At 36.4% G+C, this 21,002-nt stretch overlaps 1 protein-coding gene across 2 annotated transcripts in view; it reads right to left on the bottom strand.

Moving 5' to 3' along the window:
• GPC5 (glypican 5) overlaps positions 1-21,002 on the bottom strand; it is a 602,713-nt gene that overhangs the window by 470,916 nt on the left and 110,795 nt on the right. For both annotated transcript variants that reach the window (XM_066545102.1, XM_066545103.1), the window contains 2 exons: positions 19,268-19,401; positions 15,055-15,180 (listed from right to left, as the gene is read on the bottom strand). In XM_066545102.1, coding sequence (XP_066401199.1) covers positions 15,055-15,180; positions 19,268-19,401 — 260 coding nt within the window. The remainder of the gene's footprint in view (positions 1-15,054; positions 15,181-19,267; positions 19,402-21,002) is intronic.

The raw sequence follows: 21,002 nt of genomic DNA, 5'->3' as shown, positions 1-21,002 counted from the left end.
GTCAACAAGGTTCTTTTTAAAAAAAGAATGTTAATTGTTATATAATCCATTAAAATAATGAGTCTTAGAATAACGAAGAGGCAATATAGGCTGAATACAAATATATCACACGTTGACTCTCCTTTTTTTGAAATGAAATCGAAGCTATTCACCTCATGTGCCCAGGTTTACCACGCTTTGTACACTTCTGTTCCTACCAGTCTCCCTTCCTCCTGTTAGTGTTAAGAAACACATAATCACATAAGCGATTATATGCAGATTTATTAAGAGCTCTGGGCGTCAGGGGTATTCAACTCAAATCTGACTCTGACCATACATTCGAGATGATCGTGTTTTTATATTCTATCATTATATAACTTCCATGTTAATTATTAAACTTATATTAACTTATATTATACATAGATTTCAGTCAAGCATGGCTTCTCATGGTTCCCCCTGAAATTTCTAACACACTTTCTCATGATTCTTCTTATGATTATACAATAATTATATTTAGTTACTAAACAATCATCACATCTAACAATTATATCATTTATCATACTGCACGCTTACACAGGTGCAGTGATCTGAGAAAACACAAAGCCTAACATTTTCAAAGTCTATCTTTAACATTTTCCAGGGCTCCACTATCACTCACACAGACATGCACAGCTCCCTGTGGTGAGCCATAACAAGCCAAGTTGTGTCCAATATTAGCAAGTAGCTAAATTATGTAACCACTAATTCACAGATTTTTTTTTTTTTTCCTGTCAGAACTTGATCCTTAGGCCCAATATTTACACTACAGATATCTGTGGGGGAGAGAATACTTGATTAGATCTACTTTAATCTCAAGAGACTGAATGCCCATTAGTCATCAGGCTGTGTTAGATGTGATCTTCAGGCCCGCCTTACTGTTTAGCTTCATCTAAAAGGAATCCTGTTTATTTGGCCCAAGACTGTTTCACAACATGAACTGAAGTAACTAGAGATGACTGAGAGATTTCAAAAGCACACTCTTGATCCAAATTAAAATACTGCCGTAGATGCCTGTGTCTGATTCTTCAAGTAAAAAGGCAGTAGAAAGTCCATAATTTAGGAGAAATTAATCCCTCTCCAGTTTCTACACATATATTCAGGATTTAAAGTGGGTGGGATTTTTTTCTAGTCTGAGAACTCTTCCCAGTCTCAGCTGTTGACTGTTTATTTTTCTATTAATCATTTGTTATATACATCTGTATATCAAACCTTAATAATATCTGGCCACAATTAAGACACCTTTGATTGTATAGGACACAATCTTAAAGAATATATAAGAATAAAAATAGTCTGAAGGCTGAATAATGATGTAACTAGTTCTGGAAATTAAATAAAATAGAATAATAAAAGGATTGATCTTAGAAAAATACTCAAATGTATACCCAAAGTGTGACAGAGGTAATTTTAAGGGTGAGCACTGAATTTCAGAGTGTGTTTTTGTTACCTTGCCCAACCTACACTCAAGACAGAGCATTGAAGGCAAGAAATAAAGGACATAACACAAACCAAAATGGTAATTGCAAATGCCATGGCTATATACAGGCCTTTATGGACCTGAAAAGTGAATCCATTAAGATGACACCAAGATATTAAGAGAGCTGGAGAACTTGACATATAAAGAGAGGATGAATAAATTGTGTTTATTCAGCCTGAGAAAGACCAGGTTGAGAGGGGATCTCCCCAAACAATTTATAAAAATACCTAAATTATAGGTACAGAGAAGGAGGGTATAATCTTTCCACAAGGATGCACAGTGATGGAACAAGAGCTAAAATGCACAAGTTGCTTGTGGGAAATGCTGTCTAGACATAAGGAAAGAAAAAGCAGCTGAGCATCGGAATAGGCTGCTATAAAAACTAGTGAAATATTGGCCATTGAAAACACTACTTAACTTGCCAGTGTCCTGAATATACTAATCTGTGGCCTTGACTTGTTCCAGAACTTGTACCAGCAATTCCAGAGGCCCTTTCCTAATGCAAGCTTTTCTGAGACCAGACAAAGAAATGCTACACACAACATGAAAAAATATCTTCCCATTGGAATACTGAACTGCAGCAGTTTATGCATATTTTTACCTTGAAAATTATAAATAATAGCATGGTTTTGGGGTTTTTTTATTCACACACGCAGACAATGAGAAAAATACAGAGCATAGGTTTTAAATCCTTCCAAGTTTCTGCCTTATCTGCTACAACCTGGTTTCATGAGTAAAAGACTGATAAAAGGAGAATGCTAACGTTAAGAGGGCTTTAAATAAACAGAATATCTCACAAGAAGTTTAAGCACTCTCCACAAGCATTTGTGGGCAAAATTGGCCCTGCTCTCCTCTCCTTCCTACTCTTGAAAAAGTCTTTGGGGGAAGAAACTGAAAATTTGAGATATCAGGTAGCAAACTAGACAAGGAGGGTTCTTGTCAGCTGAAAATATGAGGGTCAATTGAAGACATTGAGTTTCAGTTGCTCCTAATCTTTCTAAAGAAAGGAAGCACTCTATGAGATTGTTTGCTTGGTAACTTGGCTTTTGTCACAGCAACAGCCTACTACAGACTTCAAAAGACAAGGGATTTACCAGGTATCTTTCTCCATTTGTAACTGGTCTCCTCTGGACACTGCTGGACACCAGGGCAAAGTGATGGCTGTTCAGGGATTGCTTCTGAAGCTACTGGTCACTGTCTTCCATCCATCCATATATCTCTTCCTCAGAGTCCATCAGCTCCATTGCTTTTTTTTTTTCTGTACTGCAATTCAACCTTCTCTTCTGTCCTCCCTCTGCTAAATATTCAGAGTATTTCCTTATGATACACTATTTAAATACCAATAGCTGCCAAAACTTGCCTATATTAGCATTGTGCAGCAATTGCAAACACTTGGATGAAATAAGTACAGAATGAGTCAGAAAATTCAGTAATATGAAGTGAAAAAACAGGTTTGGAGTTTGGGTGGTTTGTTTTTCTTTCCTCAAAGTTGTGAGCTGCTTGTTTAAACATAGCTAAGACTAAAAGATGTTTGTGTTAAAAGAGATTTTAACAGCACATGGCATAACTTAAAGGAAGTTGAAATTAAGATAATTTTTTTCCTAAAATATAAGGCACTGTTGCAAATCATAGCTCTGATCCAGTGCCACGTTGATCAGTTTTACATTAATGTAAATGGAACTGCATCATTGTTCCATGTTATATGGCATGAGCACACCGGCCAAACTCAGCAAATATGTACAGAGAAGGGCAAACACCAGAAGAAGTGAAAACAACAAAAGCAATCAATGTGTCCCCAAAAAGATCACCCCCAAGTATTTGCTCGCAGAATAAAGGGCTACTGTAAGTGGGTAAGAAGTGGTCACAGCACCAGAGTTCAAAAAGTGTTTGGACAACACTCTCGGCCACATGGTGTGATTCTTGGAGTGTCCTGCACTGGACCCAGAGTTGGACTCGATGATCCTTGTGGGACCCTTCCAACTCAGGACAATCTATGATTCTATGATAAAGTTTCTCACTTTTGGGATTGTGACCAGGAGAAGTTAGACTCTTCTCCACTGGGTGGCAACGCAGGATACAGCAACAGCAGGATACTGAACAGCTCTCTCCGCAGGACCACCGAAACAAGGGAGTTTTCCCCTGGTGCTGTTTCACTTTGCAATGCTGTGACATGTGGAGGGGGAAGGCACCTATGAACACGGGTAATTCATTATGGGCTAATCAGACTTGGTGCAAGTATTATTATAGCTCCCTCCAATTTTTTGTTTCTTTTTGCTCTTAACAATGTAATGAGATGTACACTAAAGTTACCATTAGATGCGCTGGAAACTAATGCTGACTTCTTGTAAGTGTTTTTGCATAAGCATCATGGCCACAGTTCTGCAATTTTTTTATGATGAATTATTTTTAAATCATTTGAAATAGTAGCAAGATTATGTAAGACAAAATAAGATTAAAAAAATCCACAAAGACTATGTCTCTGATTTCTTCAAAATACAGAATGTATTTTTTCCGACAAATTTCCTAGAACATAATTACAGTCTGTATCTGTACCTTTTAATTGCCAGAAGACAGGTGAAGGTGATGGAGTACTACTCTCACATCGACACAAGTTTAAATACATAAGCTCAGAATTATTTCAAACACACATATAAATGAGAGAAATTAACTTAATACACTGCCTACTTATCAGGAGATGTTTTTCTAGGACATGAGTTGTTCTGTATCTAGAGAAAGATTTTTTTCTCTTTCTATGAAATGATAATCTATTTTATTCAAGTTCTATTTAATACTTTTGGAAAAAGGGAAAAAAGGCAGTGTAAATCCCAAACAGTTAAAACGTTTTGTGGATTGATGCAATTATTAGAGAAAACTGCTCATCTGAACTGCACCATCTTTTTACATATGGCTTCTCTTCATGTATTCCAGTACAATTTGTGTACACAGCTGAGACAAGAGTTTTTCTTGTCGTGAGCATCTGCTTGACCCATGGTGTGTGCTGCACCTACCACTGTGAACCATTCCAATGGCACTGCTGAAGCATCTGCCACACATAGGCTCTCTCTACAGAGGAATTCAGAGCCTAGAGGAACCTGAAAAGTGGCAGGAAACAGCAAATCAATGAGCTCTAGCTGGAGTCCAAGAAACTTGGGGGTCTTTTTTACCTTCTGATAACATCTAAAGGAGGTGCACAGTGGTGCACTTGTAACTAAAGCTCCGTGAGGCACAGGGTAAAAGTGACCCATTTCTGTACTTTCCTTTTGGTAGCTGTGAAATATGCTCTGAATTGTGGTGGTTTTAACTGGAGCAGAGCCATTTTTCTTCACAGTGGCTGGTATGGGGCCATGTTTTGGATTTGTGCTACACAGGGTTGATAATATAGAGATATGTTTGTTATTGTAGAGCAGGGCTCAGACAGAGTCAAGGTCTTTTCTGCTTTTCGTACTGCCATGATGGCAAGGAAGCTGGGCATGCATGGGAAGTTGGGAGGAGACACAGCCAGGACAGGGGACCCAAACTAACCAAAGGGAAATTCCAGACTATAGGACATTATGCTCAGTATATAGAGTGGGGGGAAAGAAGGAGGAAGGGGGTGTGTTTGGAGAGATGAAGTTTTGTCTTCCCAAGTCACATGTGATGGAGCCCTGCTCTTCTGGAGATGGCTGAACACCTGCCTGCCCATGGAAAGCGGTGAATTAATTCCTTGTTTTGCTTTGTTTGTGTGTGTGACTTTAGCTTTCTCTACTAAACTGTCTTTATCTCTGCCCCTGAGTTTTCTAGCTTTTACCCTTCTGATTCTGTCCCCAGTCCTGCTACTGGGGTGATGGGCAAGCGGCTGTGTGGAACTCAGCAACTGGCTGGGGCTAAACCATGACAATCCTCCCTCAGGGTGCAAATGTTTTACCATCAGACTTACATGTTCTTGAGGACAAGATTGAGATGATCTGAGCTACACAACCATTCTGTGCTGCACACTCACAAATGATTACAGTGGTTGGAAACAGCCAGTCCACCAGCACTAAGTAGGATGTGTCTCACTCCACGGACTGCACTGACTCAAGAAGTCCAAATCAGATGCCTATGTTTGCATAGCTATAGATGTCAGTTGAATATCGCCCCAAAAAATGAAGTTGTACACTCAAAATGTTGTACACTTCCTTGTACACTCAAATACATTGCCAAATGCATTGTCATCATATGAATACAAAAGAATTAACTATATTGACTGAAACATAAGCTGAAATAATTTTCATTTTAAATTCTTCACAGGTGTCAAGGCAAATAACTTGTGGCTGTTTGATTCAACTCTTTTTCACTATAAATATATTCCTTTACTAAGCAATTAAAATTACAGAGGGGGAAGGCAGTCTAGCTATAAGCTCTTGAACTGACTGGTAAAAAATTCTAGTTTGAAAACTAATTCTCTCTATATTAAAATATTTATTTGCAATTAAATTATTACTGTGAATCTCTGTGAATACAGTCTGTGCTGTCAAAACGCTGAATGGCAGTTTTCTAATCTCAGATTTTGTTGGGTTTGATCATAGTAAAAACCTTCCTGTACTAGAAATATATGTCATCCAGGGCTAGTAAAATTTATCTAGATATTCTTGCTCAAAAAAGCCCTACAATGGTTTATGCCATCTCTCTCCAACAGCTAGCTCCTGTCTAGCACCCCAACACCATTCAGTGTTCTTCAATAATTCAGAAATTGCAATGTGTTAACTGACAATGTTTAATACTTTTCACTGCAAGATAAAACCTCCTTATATGAAAAACTCTGGTAGGATTTTTTCAATTAGTTTTTATTTATTTTAAACATCTTCTATTCAAGGATTTCAGGAGGCACTGCTTATATACGTTTCTTCCTTAAGTAGATAAGAGCAAGTTGTTTCAATGTTTGTACTGAATAATATTAGCTGTCTGCCCTGCTATCTTTCTAGATTCCAGAAATACTTAACTAAACAATGAAAAAATGCATATTTATTAGATGTAACATGGACTAGGCTTGTTACTTCATCTGTAGCTGTTGTACTAATGTGTGATTCAGATGTTTTAAAGACATCAGGGTATGAGAGTGATGCATATTAAAATAACGATTGCTCATAACCTATTTTATACAGGAACATAAGAATGTCTCAAATATTGTCATTGTCATATTTGCAAAAACGACATGAACATACAGGTTTTTATAGCACTTAATAAGAACTGCTTTAAGAACTGTTAATAACAGTTTATAATAACTGTTTATAAGAACTGAACCTTGCCCAGAGAAATTGCAGAGTCTTCCTCTCTGGAGATATTTAAGAACTGTCTGGACACAATCCTGTGCCATGTGCTCTGGGAGGACCTTACTTGAGCAGGGAGGCTGAACCAGATGTACCCCTGTGGTCCCATTCAACCTGACCCATTCTGTTACTCTGTGATTCTGTGGCTGAAGACTTAAAACCTGGACTTCTAGACAGAATAACATCACCTACAGTGAAAACAGGCTAAGGAAACAGGGAAAGTTAAAGTTAATCTTGTTTTCATAAACACTCTAATTTTCTCCAAATCCGTCCCCAACTTCATCTTACATTTAAACTGAAACTTTGAAAAACTATGTGAAACACAAGGTTTGGTGCCTTATTCAAGAATATGTTCCATCCTTGACCCAAATTACTGAGGAAGAATTAAACTGATGCTTTGTCTTGTGTAATTATTTTATATAGCTTAGCTCAGTGAGCTTAATACATCACTTTGACCTGAAGATCAGTACTAACAAAAATAGATCAACAGTATTATATGATATTACATGCAGTATATGGATAAATATGGGTACCTAGTTTTCAAGTGAAATATCTCAAACACTTAGACATAGCTGCTCTGGATTAGTCTACCACCTGTAATATTTCCTCTTTAGGTTTTTTTGGTTTTTTGTCTCAGCATGGATACTCTGTATTAGCTTGAGTTACTAGATATTTTAACCTATTTTAACATAAATTCTATCAATACTTTTAGACTGATGCCCTTTACAGAGGGGAGAAAAAGTCCTTCTAGGAATTTCTATCAAACTATTTGGAAAACGAAACTAATTGCACCCTACAAGGTTCCATTTATCTCTTCACTGAAAAAGAGGCCAAGAGACCCATTCAGACTTGCATTTCTTCACACAAATACCTGGAGTACGTAAGATCAAGAATAACACAAGTTTCAACATGGCAAGCTCTTATTAACATAAGACATAAATGTGTTTAACATGACAGAGATTCACTCCTCAGACTAAGGAAGAGAAGCTACATCTTACTATACAGCAGTGCACTAGAGTGCAACCCCTCCATCCAAGGGATTTTCTCAAATACGCATAAAGATTCCCAACAGTTTGAAGGAAGGTCTTGCTGGTAGCAGAGATATCTTGTTTATTCTTAAAGCAAGACAACTCGTAATATTGGACTGGCTTTCATGCTTCTTATTTCCTTTCTGTGTCTCATATGTATAAAGCATGGTTTTAGGAAGAATCTGCAGTCTTCTGTTGCGTGAATGCAACAATTTGGTTCAGCTGCTTTGATCTGTTATAATAACTTCAGATATTTTAGGTGCTACCTGAACATGAAGACCTTTCAGATTTGGATGTGACTATTCACATTAGTGCTTGATCATTTACTAAGGCTGCAGCATGGCATACATGGGTGTACCTATGTCCTTTTCACTGGGTTTTGCTTCAGTCTTTTTTCAGAGAGAGCTGTCACAGAAGCACTCATAGCAGGTAGGCATTAACTGGGTTGCCTCATTACATTTCTGTGTGGAACACTGCACTTTAAAAATTAAAATTTCTTCCGGATTAAAGTAGCTTCAGTTTGGGTTATGCAATGAACTGAGAAAAAAAATGAGCTAACATCACTGATTACTAAATTCATAGTCTTCATTAATGCAGCTTAATTTTCCTGAGAGCCCACTTGTGGAGTACTGCTAAAAAACTCTGACCCTAGAAATGCAGTGTTACAATGGAAACAGAACAAAATAGTAATTTTAATGAACATAAGACAATTTGCGCTTCCAATCATAATTCTAAAGGAATACAAGTAAGTAGAAGCTGAGCTGCTAAAGAAGATAAGAATCCATAACTTTTATGAAGAACGAAAAATGATATTTTGAAGTACATGCTAATAGACTAATAGTTCTAAATGGCAGATTAGTTTTACTTCATTAGAGAGGATCTAATGATTCTTTTGACTACAAAAGCAGCAAGAAATATTTGATAAAACTGGAAAGAATAATATTTCTAGAAAAAATAATGAATGAACTATTTTTTGAACGAATTAATAAAACTGTATGAATACCAATCTTTTGTCATCTGTACTATATAAATGACAGTAAAAATACCAATCTGTACAAATAAAAATCTATAGAATATTCATCAAAATAGGACTATATATTGCATTTTTTCTTATTTAAAGAAAAACTTTCTGCAAAGTTTCACAATTAGGCTCATAAGAAAACTTTGTGGTTTTCACATGTCTCCCAACCAATTTCCAGACCTTTAAAGGCACCCTGCTTGAGTATCTATGTCATCTGTAAAAATGTAAAAAGCAAAACCTTCAGCACAATATAAGTTTCAAAAGCACGCTTTCACAGTCAGTGCAGGATGCTCAACGAAAATCTGACCTATAGCTGCCAAGAGAAAAAGTCTTCAGCAGAGATTACATAATACTATGAAGGTTGAAAGGAACATCTGTAAATGCTGCAGTGCTGAACATTATTACATTGAAGTCTCCTCTCTGGACTGGTAAAGTTAGAGAGTTTACAGAAAACTGCTGTGGGCATTACATTGAAAGAAGACCCCATAGACAATATTTCACAATCCAAAATATTGCTTAAATAACTCACTGAGGGTGCTTTATCAAATTGCCATGGCTAGAGGTGATAATTAACTGGGTTTAGAAATACAAAAAGTTTCAGAGTATCAGTGTGTGAAATTGTAAAATATCACTAAACTTACTATTTGAAAGAGAACCTGTATATCTAAGTTGAATTCAGTAAGAGCATATTTCTTTTATAAGAACTTCAATGAGGCACAGACTTTCTGTCTAGTATAATCTATTGTGACTCATAGTTATTTATTCTATGCAAGTTTTGGTTTTGAACTACACATCAAAGTCTCCTGCATGAGTTTTCCTTGGTTTCAATATGAACTCTTATACAAAAAGGAGACAATAGATTTTTTTTGTATTGCCTCTATTCTTTCATGTTATAAATTGTAGTAAAGTAGTCCTGAATTCACCTGGAAAACCTTTAAGAGTCATCAGATCACTAATATTAAATTGTGCTTCTTATTCTTCTGTGACTGTGTAAAATGAAAAGTGAAAACCTTCCAAAATGAAGGCATGATGATGCAATAATTCCAACTTGGAATATTCTTTGTTACTGTTCTTTCTCATGCCTACCTTTGAATAGTCTTCTGTGACTTTATAAATGCTACAGTTTATTTCGCATGGTGCTAATCATGTTTTTAATTTTAAAAGTCAATACAATTTGTAAATTATTACCAACCTAATAGAAATTAATTCACCCACTGTCAGAACACTTCTATTAGAGGCTCTGCTGTGCACGACAAACAAGTGCAATGATTCTAGGCAAACACTACAGAAAATTATATATTTGCTTGAGCAAACAAAAGGAAAAGTAGAACATTTATTTTGAGGTTATCAAATCCAATACATACTTTGCTGATTTTATGTAATTAAATCCATTCCATCCTGAAGCGACATGAGATTTACCTAAGTATATACTGAGAACAGATATTACCAATATTAAAGCAGGAATTACTTTTATTGTTATAACTCACAGCAAAATAGGGAACAAACCCTAAAATTATTATAAACAAAGGGATCTTATGCCAGTTCATGTCTTTTCGATGTTGACACAGAAATGCATATCATCAGCCCCTCTTAAACTGACCCAGTGCTTTGGCATCTGAAAATTTCTGGTTTTCTTGTGGAAAGCTAGTGGTGTGAAGATTTTTGAGTTCATGGGAAGTTTGAATGCTCACAATTCTGGGCCAGGCACTTGCAAATTTGCATGTTTTGAGGAAGTTTAAGATTACAGTTGTTTTTTCTCTATGATCTGTCACTGGTCCTTGTTGGCAGCAGCCTATTGGGCAAAGCAGTAAGAGCCATAACAGGCTGTTCCTACATTTTAAGTTGCTCAGGCACATCAGGTCTCAAGTGGTGCCTTAGATGGCAGTTTACATTCTTCCTTGTTTTAAAAAGTGATGATCAGCTCAAATAGAAGGAAACTGAAATCAATTTATTAATATCCCTTATATAACCATTTATCTTCTTTTGTTGGGTAAGAACAGGAACAGGATCGCTGTAGTTTCAGAATACTTAAGAACCAAAAGAGAAGATTTGCCCAGCCTAAGAGCTGTGCTAAAGCTAAGTATTTATTTGATGAGAGATGCTTATTATAATCACTTTTTAACGATTTGCTCAGCAATTAAAATCAATCATGCTGTTTAATTTCTCTTAATTTGGATACTTCAGATATGCGCTTTATATGAAACTCTTCCTTCAAAACTTGATTAGCTGTTTTTAATAATCTCCATTACTCCTGAATCCTTCAACACACAAAATATTACTATTTTTTTCACTCACATCTATTTTTATTTCAGTTAAGTTGCTGGTCCCGAGATGTACAGTATATATTATGCTCTCCTCTGTGTATTTTTAATTTATCTCTCTTCACATTCTAGCCAGGCTCTCTGGACAACCAAAGCTGTATAAATGTCAGTTAAATCTCTTTATGTTTGTGAAGTGGAACAATCTGTCTATTTACATAGCTCCTGTTACTTTAGTTTAATGCCTAAGATGCCACTGAAAATCCAAACTCATATGCTTTGGTAGTGCATAACTTATTACTTTCAATTCCTCTTTTTCTATTGACCTTACTGAATCTTATAACACTAAATTCCAGGTACATCATCAAAACACTTGGCTGTGGCTTTGAAAGTGAAATTTGAATTTCAATTTCATGCTAGACCACTGCAGTCACACAATTGGGTAAGACAGGGGAGAGGCAGAAGACTCCTCTGAGTCTTGTGCCTCATCTCATGCTGCAGTGACACAGATCTCATGAGACTGGTCTTGCTCCTGCAAGTCCTAGCCACTACTGATCCTGCCAGGCATGAGTGCAGGAATGTGAGAATTCTGGTCTGAGGTCTTCATGAAAGCATGAGCCTTTACTGGGTGAACTACTAGACACAGAACAATTTCTAGAATTGCAGAATCAAGGGCCATATTTCCATGGCATTGTGATTTGGAAAAAAAAAAAAAGAAAAAAGAAAAGAAGGCTTAAACCAAAAATGGGACAGCTGAAGTGTATGAAATGTAAACTGTTAAGTAAGCTTTCATTTCAGTAATACTGTTTTTCATTTTCTGACCTTTTCCCATCCAGGCTTGATAATCTCTTGGATAGCATTAGAGAAGGCAAAGGTTATAAGATTTAACTGATACCCAATATTGCCAGTGTTAAAACCTTTGAAATGCTTCCTTTAGAAAGATGCACAAAAAAGGAAAATGAAAAACTGCAAAGATTTTTCTTTCCTCATTCATCTGTCTTCAGGGCTTTTTGCTACTTGGAGCTTGAAACACAGACAAAGCAAGCAGGCTAAGCAATCTCTTCAGGTCCTGATAGACCAGCAATACATAGTTCATTATATTGTTTTCTTGTGTCAAGTCCAAATTTCAGTCATCAGCAGCTATCTATGGCACATGTTTTTGAAACAGAAGGCAAAAACAGATGGAAAAGAATGAAGGATCTCAAAACAGATAAAATCTATTTGTTTTTAACTAATGTGAACAATGTAGACTTTTCCCCATCAGTGCCAGAAACACTGGTGAGATGCACTGATGAGTTCATTAGTATTGTTATTTATTATTCTATTAGTGGGAAGGCAGAATGAGGAGAGAAAAAAGAGAGTAAAGAGAGCGAGTGTATAGGTTCTTCAGTATTTAGAGAGAAAAACAATGATGCCTGCTCAGTCATTATTGCTTCTAAAATGTCACAGTATCCTGGCATCAGGACAATAGAAGTTGAGCAACACAGGATTTAGATAATCCTGGTTTCAGAATCATAGGGCTAGAGGAGATTTTAAGAAGTTATCCAATTTATCTCCACATCACTAAGAAAAATCAGCTTTTGCTGCATCATTTCTCAGTGCCTACCTTGCCTATTCTTAAAAATCCTTCTTTATGTAGATGCTGGACAATAAAGCCACTTATTTTTGTCCTTGTCAGTAGAAAACTCTTGCTAATGTTTAAGCAGAATATATTTTAAATGCTTGCTATGCATCCCAACCATTATAAAAGCAGATACTAGACACTTCTTCCTAGGTCGTCACTTCTGTAATAACAATACTAACAGTAAAAAAAAACCTTGTTTTGGTCAAAGTGCAGGAAAGCTTTCCCCCCTTCAGTTACAAAAAAACAAATATAAATAAATACAATTGAACAAAGGGCATTTGGACTGAATAAGAAGGCAAAATGAAGAAATGGAAGATCTGAGTCTAGGACAGATCTGAGTGCCTTCATGAAGATACTGAAACAGGAGATTGTGCACCACAATGTATTTAGTGTACAATCAGAGGTCTTGAGTAGGAACTAATCTGCAGGTCTCAGCTCCATTTGATAATCCAGAGTAACTCAGGGTTTCCTGCTCTTCTGGTTTTAACAATCATTCTGTACTTCTACTGTCTACATCTCAGCTCTTTCAGGAAACTGACACTGACATGTACTGACCAAAAATATAAATATATGTGCATTAATATATATACAAAGACAAAATATTTTAGTAAAGGAAATTTTTATGTTAAAATAATAACAAAGTGTTAGTCCTTACTTTTAAGATACTTTTGCTTTTGTCATCCATTATATCTCTTGGGTGGATCCAATATTAAAAACATTGTGTGTGTATATATATATATATATATATATATATATATATATATATATTTATATGCACCTATATATATATATATAAAAGAATATATATAAACATATATGTAGCCTATACATATATATTAGCATAACTGTTAAATTACATATAATCATATAACATAATAATGGATACAGTATAATAGTATCATATGATAAAATAAGAAAGGGTTTGAAAATATCTAATGTATTAATAGTAAGTATATAAGCAGCCACAAGTAATGCTAGAAGAACTTTGTTCTCAGGAAATCTTGTAATTACAAGATCATCCTTTTATATTGTTAGTGAAATATTTGATAGGAATACTTTAAGTGAACCAGGGAATGTTCAGAAAAACAAAAGCAAGGAGGTAAAGTTGAGATTAAATCTCAAATACAGTTACCTAAAGAAGGAACACAGCCTCTTCAGAAGATTGTTGAAATCCTTGGACAAAAAAGGTTGCCAGTGAGACTGTCAAGGGAGTCAACCACTCACTGGACTTTGGTGCTGCCAAAGAACGGGACTGCCCGAGAAGATAAAGGAAAGTGGGCCTGTAGCTGTTTGATAAAAGGATGGCCACTAAGTTTCCTCATGTATCAATTAATAAATGACAACTCCTACCTAACTTTTTAGAGATACCTAAAGCTGCAGATTGCCCACTGCTCTCCCTATTTCTTAGCTCACACTTTACTAACTCTCCTCACAGCCCTCTTTGATATGACTTTTGATACTACCTCAGTTAGCTTTACTAACTCTCCTCACAGCCCTCTTTGATATGACTTTTGATACTACCTACTAATCCACACAACATTAACATAATCATTTTCATTACAAATAACTGCAACAAACTTTTCAGTATTTTGGTCTCTGTCATCAGGAAGGGAAGGATTTCCTGCTCAGAGAAATACTTGTTTTGGTGATCAAAGCAATAAAACAAAACCACAGAGATCAGCTCTCTGAAAATCCTTCTGCCATCCAAAAATGCAAGTGTTTTATAAGCTGTGTAATATACTGATCCCAGAGACACATATCTAGGACTGTAGCAGTTTATTATCTCTTCTTTGCCACTGCTGCTGAATGATGTCTCCCAAGATGCTGCATATATAAAAAATACATGTTTCACTTCTAAAATGTTTTATCTTCACATTTAACTTTTAGTTCTCTCATGGGAAACAATATATATTAAGAGATTACTTCATACTTCAGAGCCAGAGAAGGTTTTAAGCTTGAGTCTCTGACCACACACTGCATTAAAAGCAGCATTTTATAAAGACCAAGCTCAAACAAAAATCCATATTCTTTTCGTACAACTGTATTTTGTAAATGCCAATCCAGCTTCTTTTCCAGTGTATGTTTAGGTGCTGCAAATCTGAGGTAAAAATGTCTGAAGAACATTGGAATTCTTTTTTTCTTTTTCCCAAACAGAGATGCAGGAAGATTTTATTTACTGTGTACAGGTGAAGCCTGAGAAAAGGGATCCCATGCTTGTGCAATTTTCAAACTCATCTTGACACAGACAGAGGGAAACACCACACCTGACTGGAACAGAAGCTGTTTTAGCAAAACTTGACTTACAATAGACAGAAAATAGAGAGAAGTGAGCCAGAAAGGTACCTTCTTACAAGATCTCCTCCATTCCAGCAGGGGAGGCCGTCGGCGGCTGCCAGCTCGTTGGCGCACAGCTGATCGGCCAGGCCGCCATAAAAGGCTCTGTACGGCCGCAGGTGCCTGACGAACTCCCTGCACACAGGAAGCCCAGAAATAATTGTCAGTGCCAACCAGCAACATTGAGCTGCCCCGCTGCTGTGCATTTCTAAAACAGAAGGAATGTCTTCATTCCATTACTCTCCACTGGTTCCGGTGGTATTTTAAATCAATCTGTCAATAGATGAGTTTGATTTTTTTAGATACACTCCATTAGTTTATGAAGTTGATACTCCCATTGCTCAAATTAAAAACCCTACTTTACATATGCTCTGGAACAGGAACTATTTCTTTCAACCTGAAATTTTCTTGTATTGTAGTGATGCAGTTTGCAATGCTATAGTTGGGCAAATAGATGAAAAAATGCTCAAAAAAAAAAAATAGCAAAAAATAGGTGCAGATGAATAAGTCTCCTCTCCTGTTTTCCAAAAGTGCTGACAAAAAGTCCCCTACTTATCTTTACAAATACTACAAAATTTTAAAGTTATGCAGCAACTCAAGATTCAGGTAAAATGGGTTTAAGATGTAGGAGTTCAGTATTTAGTAAAGATTTAAATAACCATCTGAAGAACTGTATCAGTTCTACCATGTGCTGTGCTGGCAGGTTATAAATTATGTATTGAAATTTTAAATAATTTTAAAGATGCTCAGAGGTAGTGATAAGGTTTTGTACTTTATTCAAAACAAATGAACTACTTTTTAGTTGGTATGTTCTTAACAGAATTGTGATATTTAATATAAATTGTTTGTTTATGAATGGAAAATCTCTTCCTGGGAGACTCTTTCTAACTGGGAAAAATTAAAATACTTATTCATTCTGAAATGGAACATGACACATTACCGAGTTATCTGTGACCTGCAGGCACACAGAAAAGCCCCACCAAATGCTGTACTCATTGCTCTGTAACCCAGCAAGCTCCACTTTATGTTAACTCCTTTTATAGTGTCTGGAGCTGTGAAAAAATGCCAGAAATTGTATATACATTTCCCTATATTTAGATACCATAGGACTATATGCTATAGGGAATTAAATTATTCAGTATTGTTTACTTCAAATTAAAACAGATAAAACATCAGTGATTTATACTGTCCATCATTTTAAAAAGCCATACATTCTTTCATGTAATAGGGCAAATATTTTACACAAACTACAGTGGTTTTGATTATTATGTCTATTAAATGTGATGTGAGTGCCCTACTAATTCTAAAACTGCAGTTCTGAAAAATCCCATGTAGGGTCAATTTTGACTATGCAACATATAATTGCCTATGTGCATTAGGTTTTAAATATGATTCATCCACACTCTCCTAGCCATGAATAATCATATCTTTTATTTCTCCACACCCAAAATTGAATCCAGTGTGCATAGTGGCTTTGCAATTTCCCTCCAAATGCCATTGAGTGGATTGATTTTGATTTTGTCCATTCTTTATGTTTACATTCTGGCTGAAAAATAGCGTTTAGAGAGTCCTCTCAAAGTGACACAGTTGGAATTTCTTCTGAAGAAGAAATAAAAATAAATAAATGTAGCTGTCATAATATCTTGCCACAAACTGCATTCTAACAGAAAGGTCATTTGGTTTATTAGTAAATATGTCCTGAGGCAAAGATAAATTTAATAGAGAAGTAATAACTGATTTCAGCCCTTGTTAATGTCTGACCAAAGTAGTTAGAAGGGCAAATGGTATGAATGTCAATTTTCACATGATCATCCTCTAGACCAGATAGGATGTAATTATAGGCAGCTGACCACAAATGTGCAATTACAGTCAGTGGAAGCTGAAGATACTTTTTATCTGTTTTTTCAGAAATATTCTTCTTTCATCTTTTTCTTTTTTTTCTTTTTTTTAACAATTTCATTCTCTGTACTAGAAGCTGTTTACAGTTCTGGAAAAAAAAGCATTACAATACTTCCAAGTTGGTATGTTGCTTAGGTCCAATGGTAAAAATAATTCAGGAGAAGTTCAGGCAGCAGCAGCCCAACATGTACTTTAAAATGTAAACTTTCATCTGGACATGCATTTGGAAAACAGAAGTACCACAGGAGGTAAATAAGGTGGAGTTAGAGAAGAGCACTTCCTTAAGAGCAGGCTGCAAGCACTTGCTGAAGTCACTTCCACGTGAGGTTCTCACAGTTGCTATGGGAATATAAAGTATGGGAAATGTAAAGTGACTGTGCCTAATAAGGAAGGAGGTGATCCAGGAGGCAGCAACTGCAGATGATAGCAGATAGGAAGTTGTTAAACTGCAATCTGCATCAGAGAATTTCAAAATTTTTTTGCCTTCCCCTTTTTGGTGCAGTTTGCATGCCATGAAGAAGCGTCTCTAGAATCTCAGACAGGTGAGAGGGAAGGGAAGGGAAGGGAAGGGAAGGGAAGGGAAGGGAAGGGAAGGGAAGGGAAGGGAAGGGAAGGGAAGGGAAGGGAAGGGAAGGGAAGGGAAGGGAAGGGAAGGGAAGGGAAGGGCAAACAGTTTTGCTTTGTGTTGCCCACTGCCTTTCATGCCCCTGAAGGTCTCTCAGATGATCTTCCTGAGGTCAATACAGTGTTTCTGCTTTGAAACATGGAACAGTCCTGGTTTAAGTGAGATTTTAGAATATGGTATTGTGTTTGCAGAGTGTTAGCAATCAGAAAACATCAAGAACTTGCATGTAACTGAGAAACATGCACCCATGTAATGGGTCTTCACTGAAAAACATCTGTGCTGGCTAAAGCAAACTTCTGGTTTGCATATCTTTCTGTGACCACAATGTTTGTAAAACCCTCTATTTATATTTTGCATTGTTTTGGGTTTTTTTCATTATTTAGTAACTGAAGGTCCTGACACTGAGAAGAATGGTTTGCCTTTGAAGCTCAGAGGCACCTTTTCTTCTCCGGACATCAGGAGTGAGCAATTATTCCCTGCAATTCTCTCACTTCTGTTTCCTTCTGCACTACAAAGTGAAATGAGAAGAAAAAGAGGACAAAGAAAACTTCTCTGTGTTTCAGCAAACACTATGACAGAAATGAAATTTCTGATTTTAACTTTGTACTTTATTTGCATAATGGAGCCTTTAATCTTAACTGCAACATTCCTAATGCCTAGAGTGCTATTATGGTCATCAAAAACCTGATTGACTTTTCTAAATATAGACTGGCCTTTGAGATTCCTTCAACTACCTAAGACATCTGCAGAAAGCTGGAAGCCACCACAGAACCACAGAATCTGCTGATTTGGAAGGGACTCACACAGATCTTTGAGTCCAACTCTTAGCCCTGCACAGGACCACCCTCAAGAGTCTCACCATGTGCCTGACAGTATGTTCCAAACACTTCTTCAACTCTGTCAGGCTTGAACTCTATGATACAACTTAGGGGACACCTGCATCCTTCTGGGCAGGAGAGGATCAGCTGGGATACCCCAGGGTATCTCTGAGTGGCACTGGATGCTTACAGATGTGTGGGCAGCTAAAATGACTTCTCCTTCCCACAGACTGTAGTGGCAGCTCAAACACCTAACTCACACAGTTACACAAAGTTCACCCTGAAATGCTGAGCCAGGTTTAAATGAAATCTCCAAGCCTCTGCAGTCACTTCAATTCACTACATCCCAGCAAAAGAGTCAGAGAAAAAAAATGAACAAAAAAAACCAGCAGGTCTTCCTTGAACAAGGCTTTCAAGATTCAATCCCGAATGCTTAGTTGTCTGTTTTTTTACAGCAGAAAGATATGTAAGGAAAGTCATTTTTTGTCTCATCAGCTTGTACAAATAGTTTTCTGTAAAAAGCTACAGTCATTTTTTGTCAGATTTAATAATGCCTGCTGATATGTAAAGTTTAAATGCAGTTTCAAAAATTACACATAGAGCCAATATGCATATTCTATCAATGTTATCCACCCTCCTAAATAATTTAAACCACACCAAATGACTCTGGTCATATGTCCATCAGTTCTGAAAACAAAATCTAGTCCTGAAATTAGCCTTTCCAAAATGTAACAGAGTAGACTGTGTTGCTAAAATGTTACATTCTTTGGAGTCTTTTTTCTCTAGTAATGCAGGCCATTGCATTGAGCATAATCTACCCTGTTGTAAAATTAATGGCTTACTTTATTCTTTCTTTCTGGCTGTAAAACTAATGTCTTACTTTCTTCTGTTGGTGAGTGTTTGTTCGCTGTCTCTGGAGAACATCTTCAACACTTGATTATCTTTGTTCTGATCAAAGGAGCAACCTGGAGACTGTTTAGGCTTCCTTACAGGAGGACCACATATCTTATTCACCTAAAAGGAAAAAAAGCCACAAGAAGAAGTAAAGAACACACGTAAGCAACAATTGTTATGTATCTCTCAATTCAGTTTCATTACATTTTAATGAGAAAGAAAGACTAAGCTACAAAAAGCATAATTAGTTATCATACTGTGTAACACTGTATCTATAATGAATGCAGCAAACATATAATTAGTCATTTCATAGTAGAAAAAATAGTAAAAGCATTTCTTTTTAAGGGATACCAAGGGTGTAAGAAAGTCACTATGTATTTTATTGATTGTGGTGCTTTTTTCCCATAAGGAAGTGTATTTTTATGTAGACTGTACCAGCATCCTCAGAGAAGATGATGTGTTGTGAACAGCAGCACATTTCCATTTTTTCCGTAATGTATCCCAATCGCATTTTTAATATGCATTGAACTTTGTGCCTTCTTTCAGGGCTGATGAATTATTATGGCATGTTCAGCCCAGCTACACAAAGATACAGTGAACAGTTAGCATGCTGGAAACTTGCATTACAACACTGAAAGATGTTAAGCAGTGACCCAAGATGTAAGTTTAATGATATTGGACTACAGATGCTGACAATATCAAGGAATTTTATGTCCAGCTTTCTGATCTAGATGTCAACAGATAAAAATTCACATGAAGTCTCATTTTCTTCTTTGTAAAACGTGATACTGAGCATTTTGCATGACATAGGACATCACATCCATAGCTCATTACTCTTCCTAGTCATTGAATAAACTATTAGGCATATACATGTATTTAATTAATAAGAAATAGTTATGCTTGTAATCACATCTGATAAGATATATTAAGCAGGCTGAACAGCATGCATTTGTGTAAACTGGCACTGGTGAAAAACTAATACTGTGTGACACAAAAACTTGGTAGTCATTAGGTAGTCAACTTTTAAAGAGAAAAAGGGAGAGAGGAGATCAATGTGGTCTCTAAGGCAGATATCCAATCTTGAAGCAGAAACATATTCAAAATGCTACCATGTGAAGGAAGGAGTGTGTATGCTCCAATAATCCAACAAGGATTATTGTTTCCTATTTTATATTCCCACATGTAAGAACAGAGACAGCAAATAAATCTCATTTTGAAGTTATCATCATGCATTAAAGAGAGAAATGCAAGTCTTATGGACCATTTTCCAACTAACAACTCCTATAGAGTTAGTTAAGAAATACATTTAAAATTTAAAATAGAATAAACACATTTAATTTTAATGAGTTTGTAGGGATGCATGTTGTATGTGGCGATAACGAAACATTGTTGAATGCACTTGCTTAGGTCAGTGAAAAGAAGAAAGAATCAGCATTATTACTACATAAGAATTAGTGTTCACCTTATGATTTGAAAATGAAGGTAAAATTGAAATTGAGGGGTCCTTTTAGGGTGTGATTCACAAGTCACAGCGCAGGCAGCCAAGTTATAGTTTAGACCCCCTTCAAATGACATGCCTGAATTTACCTGCAAGACAATTATCTCTGCACATATGACTACTGTCCTTTAAGGGATTACACTCTGAACATCACTTGAGGCATTCATCTCAATGTTTCTTCTTAGAGGCAGTGTCTCTTTGGACAGCATCTTACTACATTCCT

This window comes from Molothrus aeneus, chromosome 2 (genome assembly GCF_037042795.1).
Source record: "Molothrus aeneus isolate 106 chromosome 2, BPBGC_Maene_1.0, whole genome shotgun sequence".
Lineage (NCBI taxonomy): Eukaryota > Metazoa > Chordata > Aves > Passeriformes > Icteridae > Molothrus > Molothrus aeneus.
The sequence above is the reverse complement of the archived record's forward strand: the minus strand, read 5'-3'. Positions and strand labels throughout refer to the sequence as shown.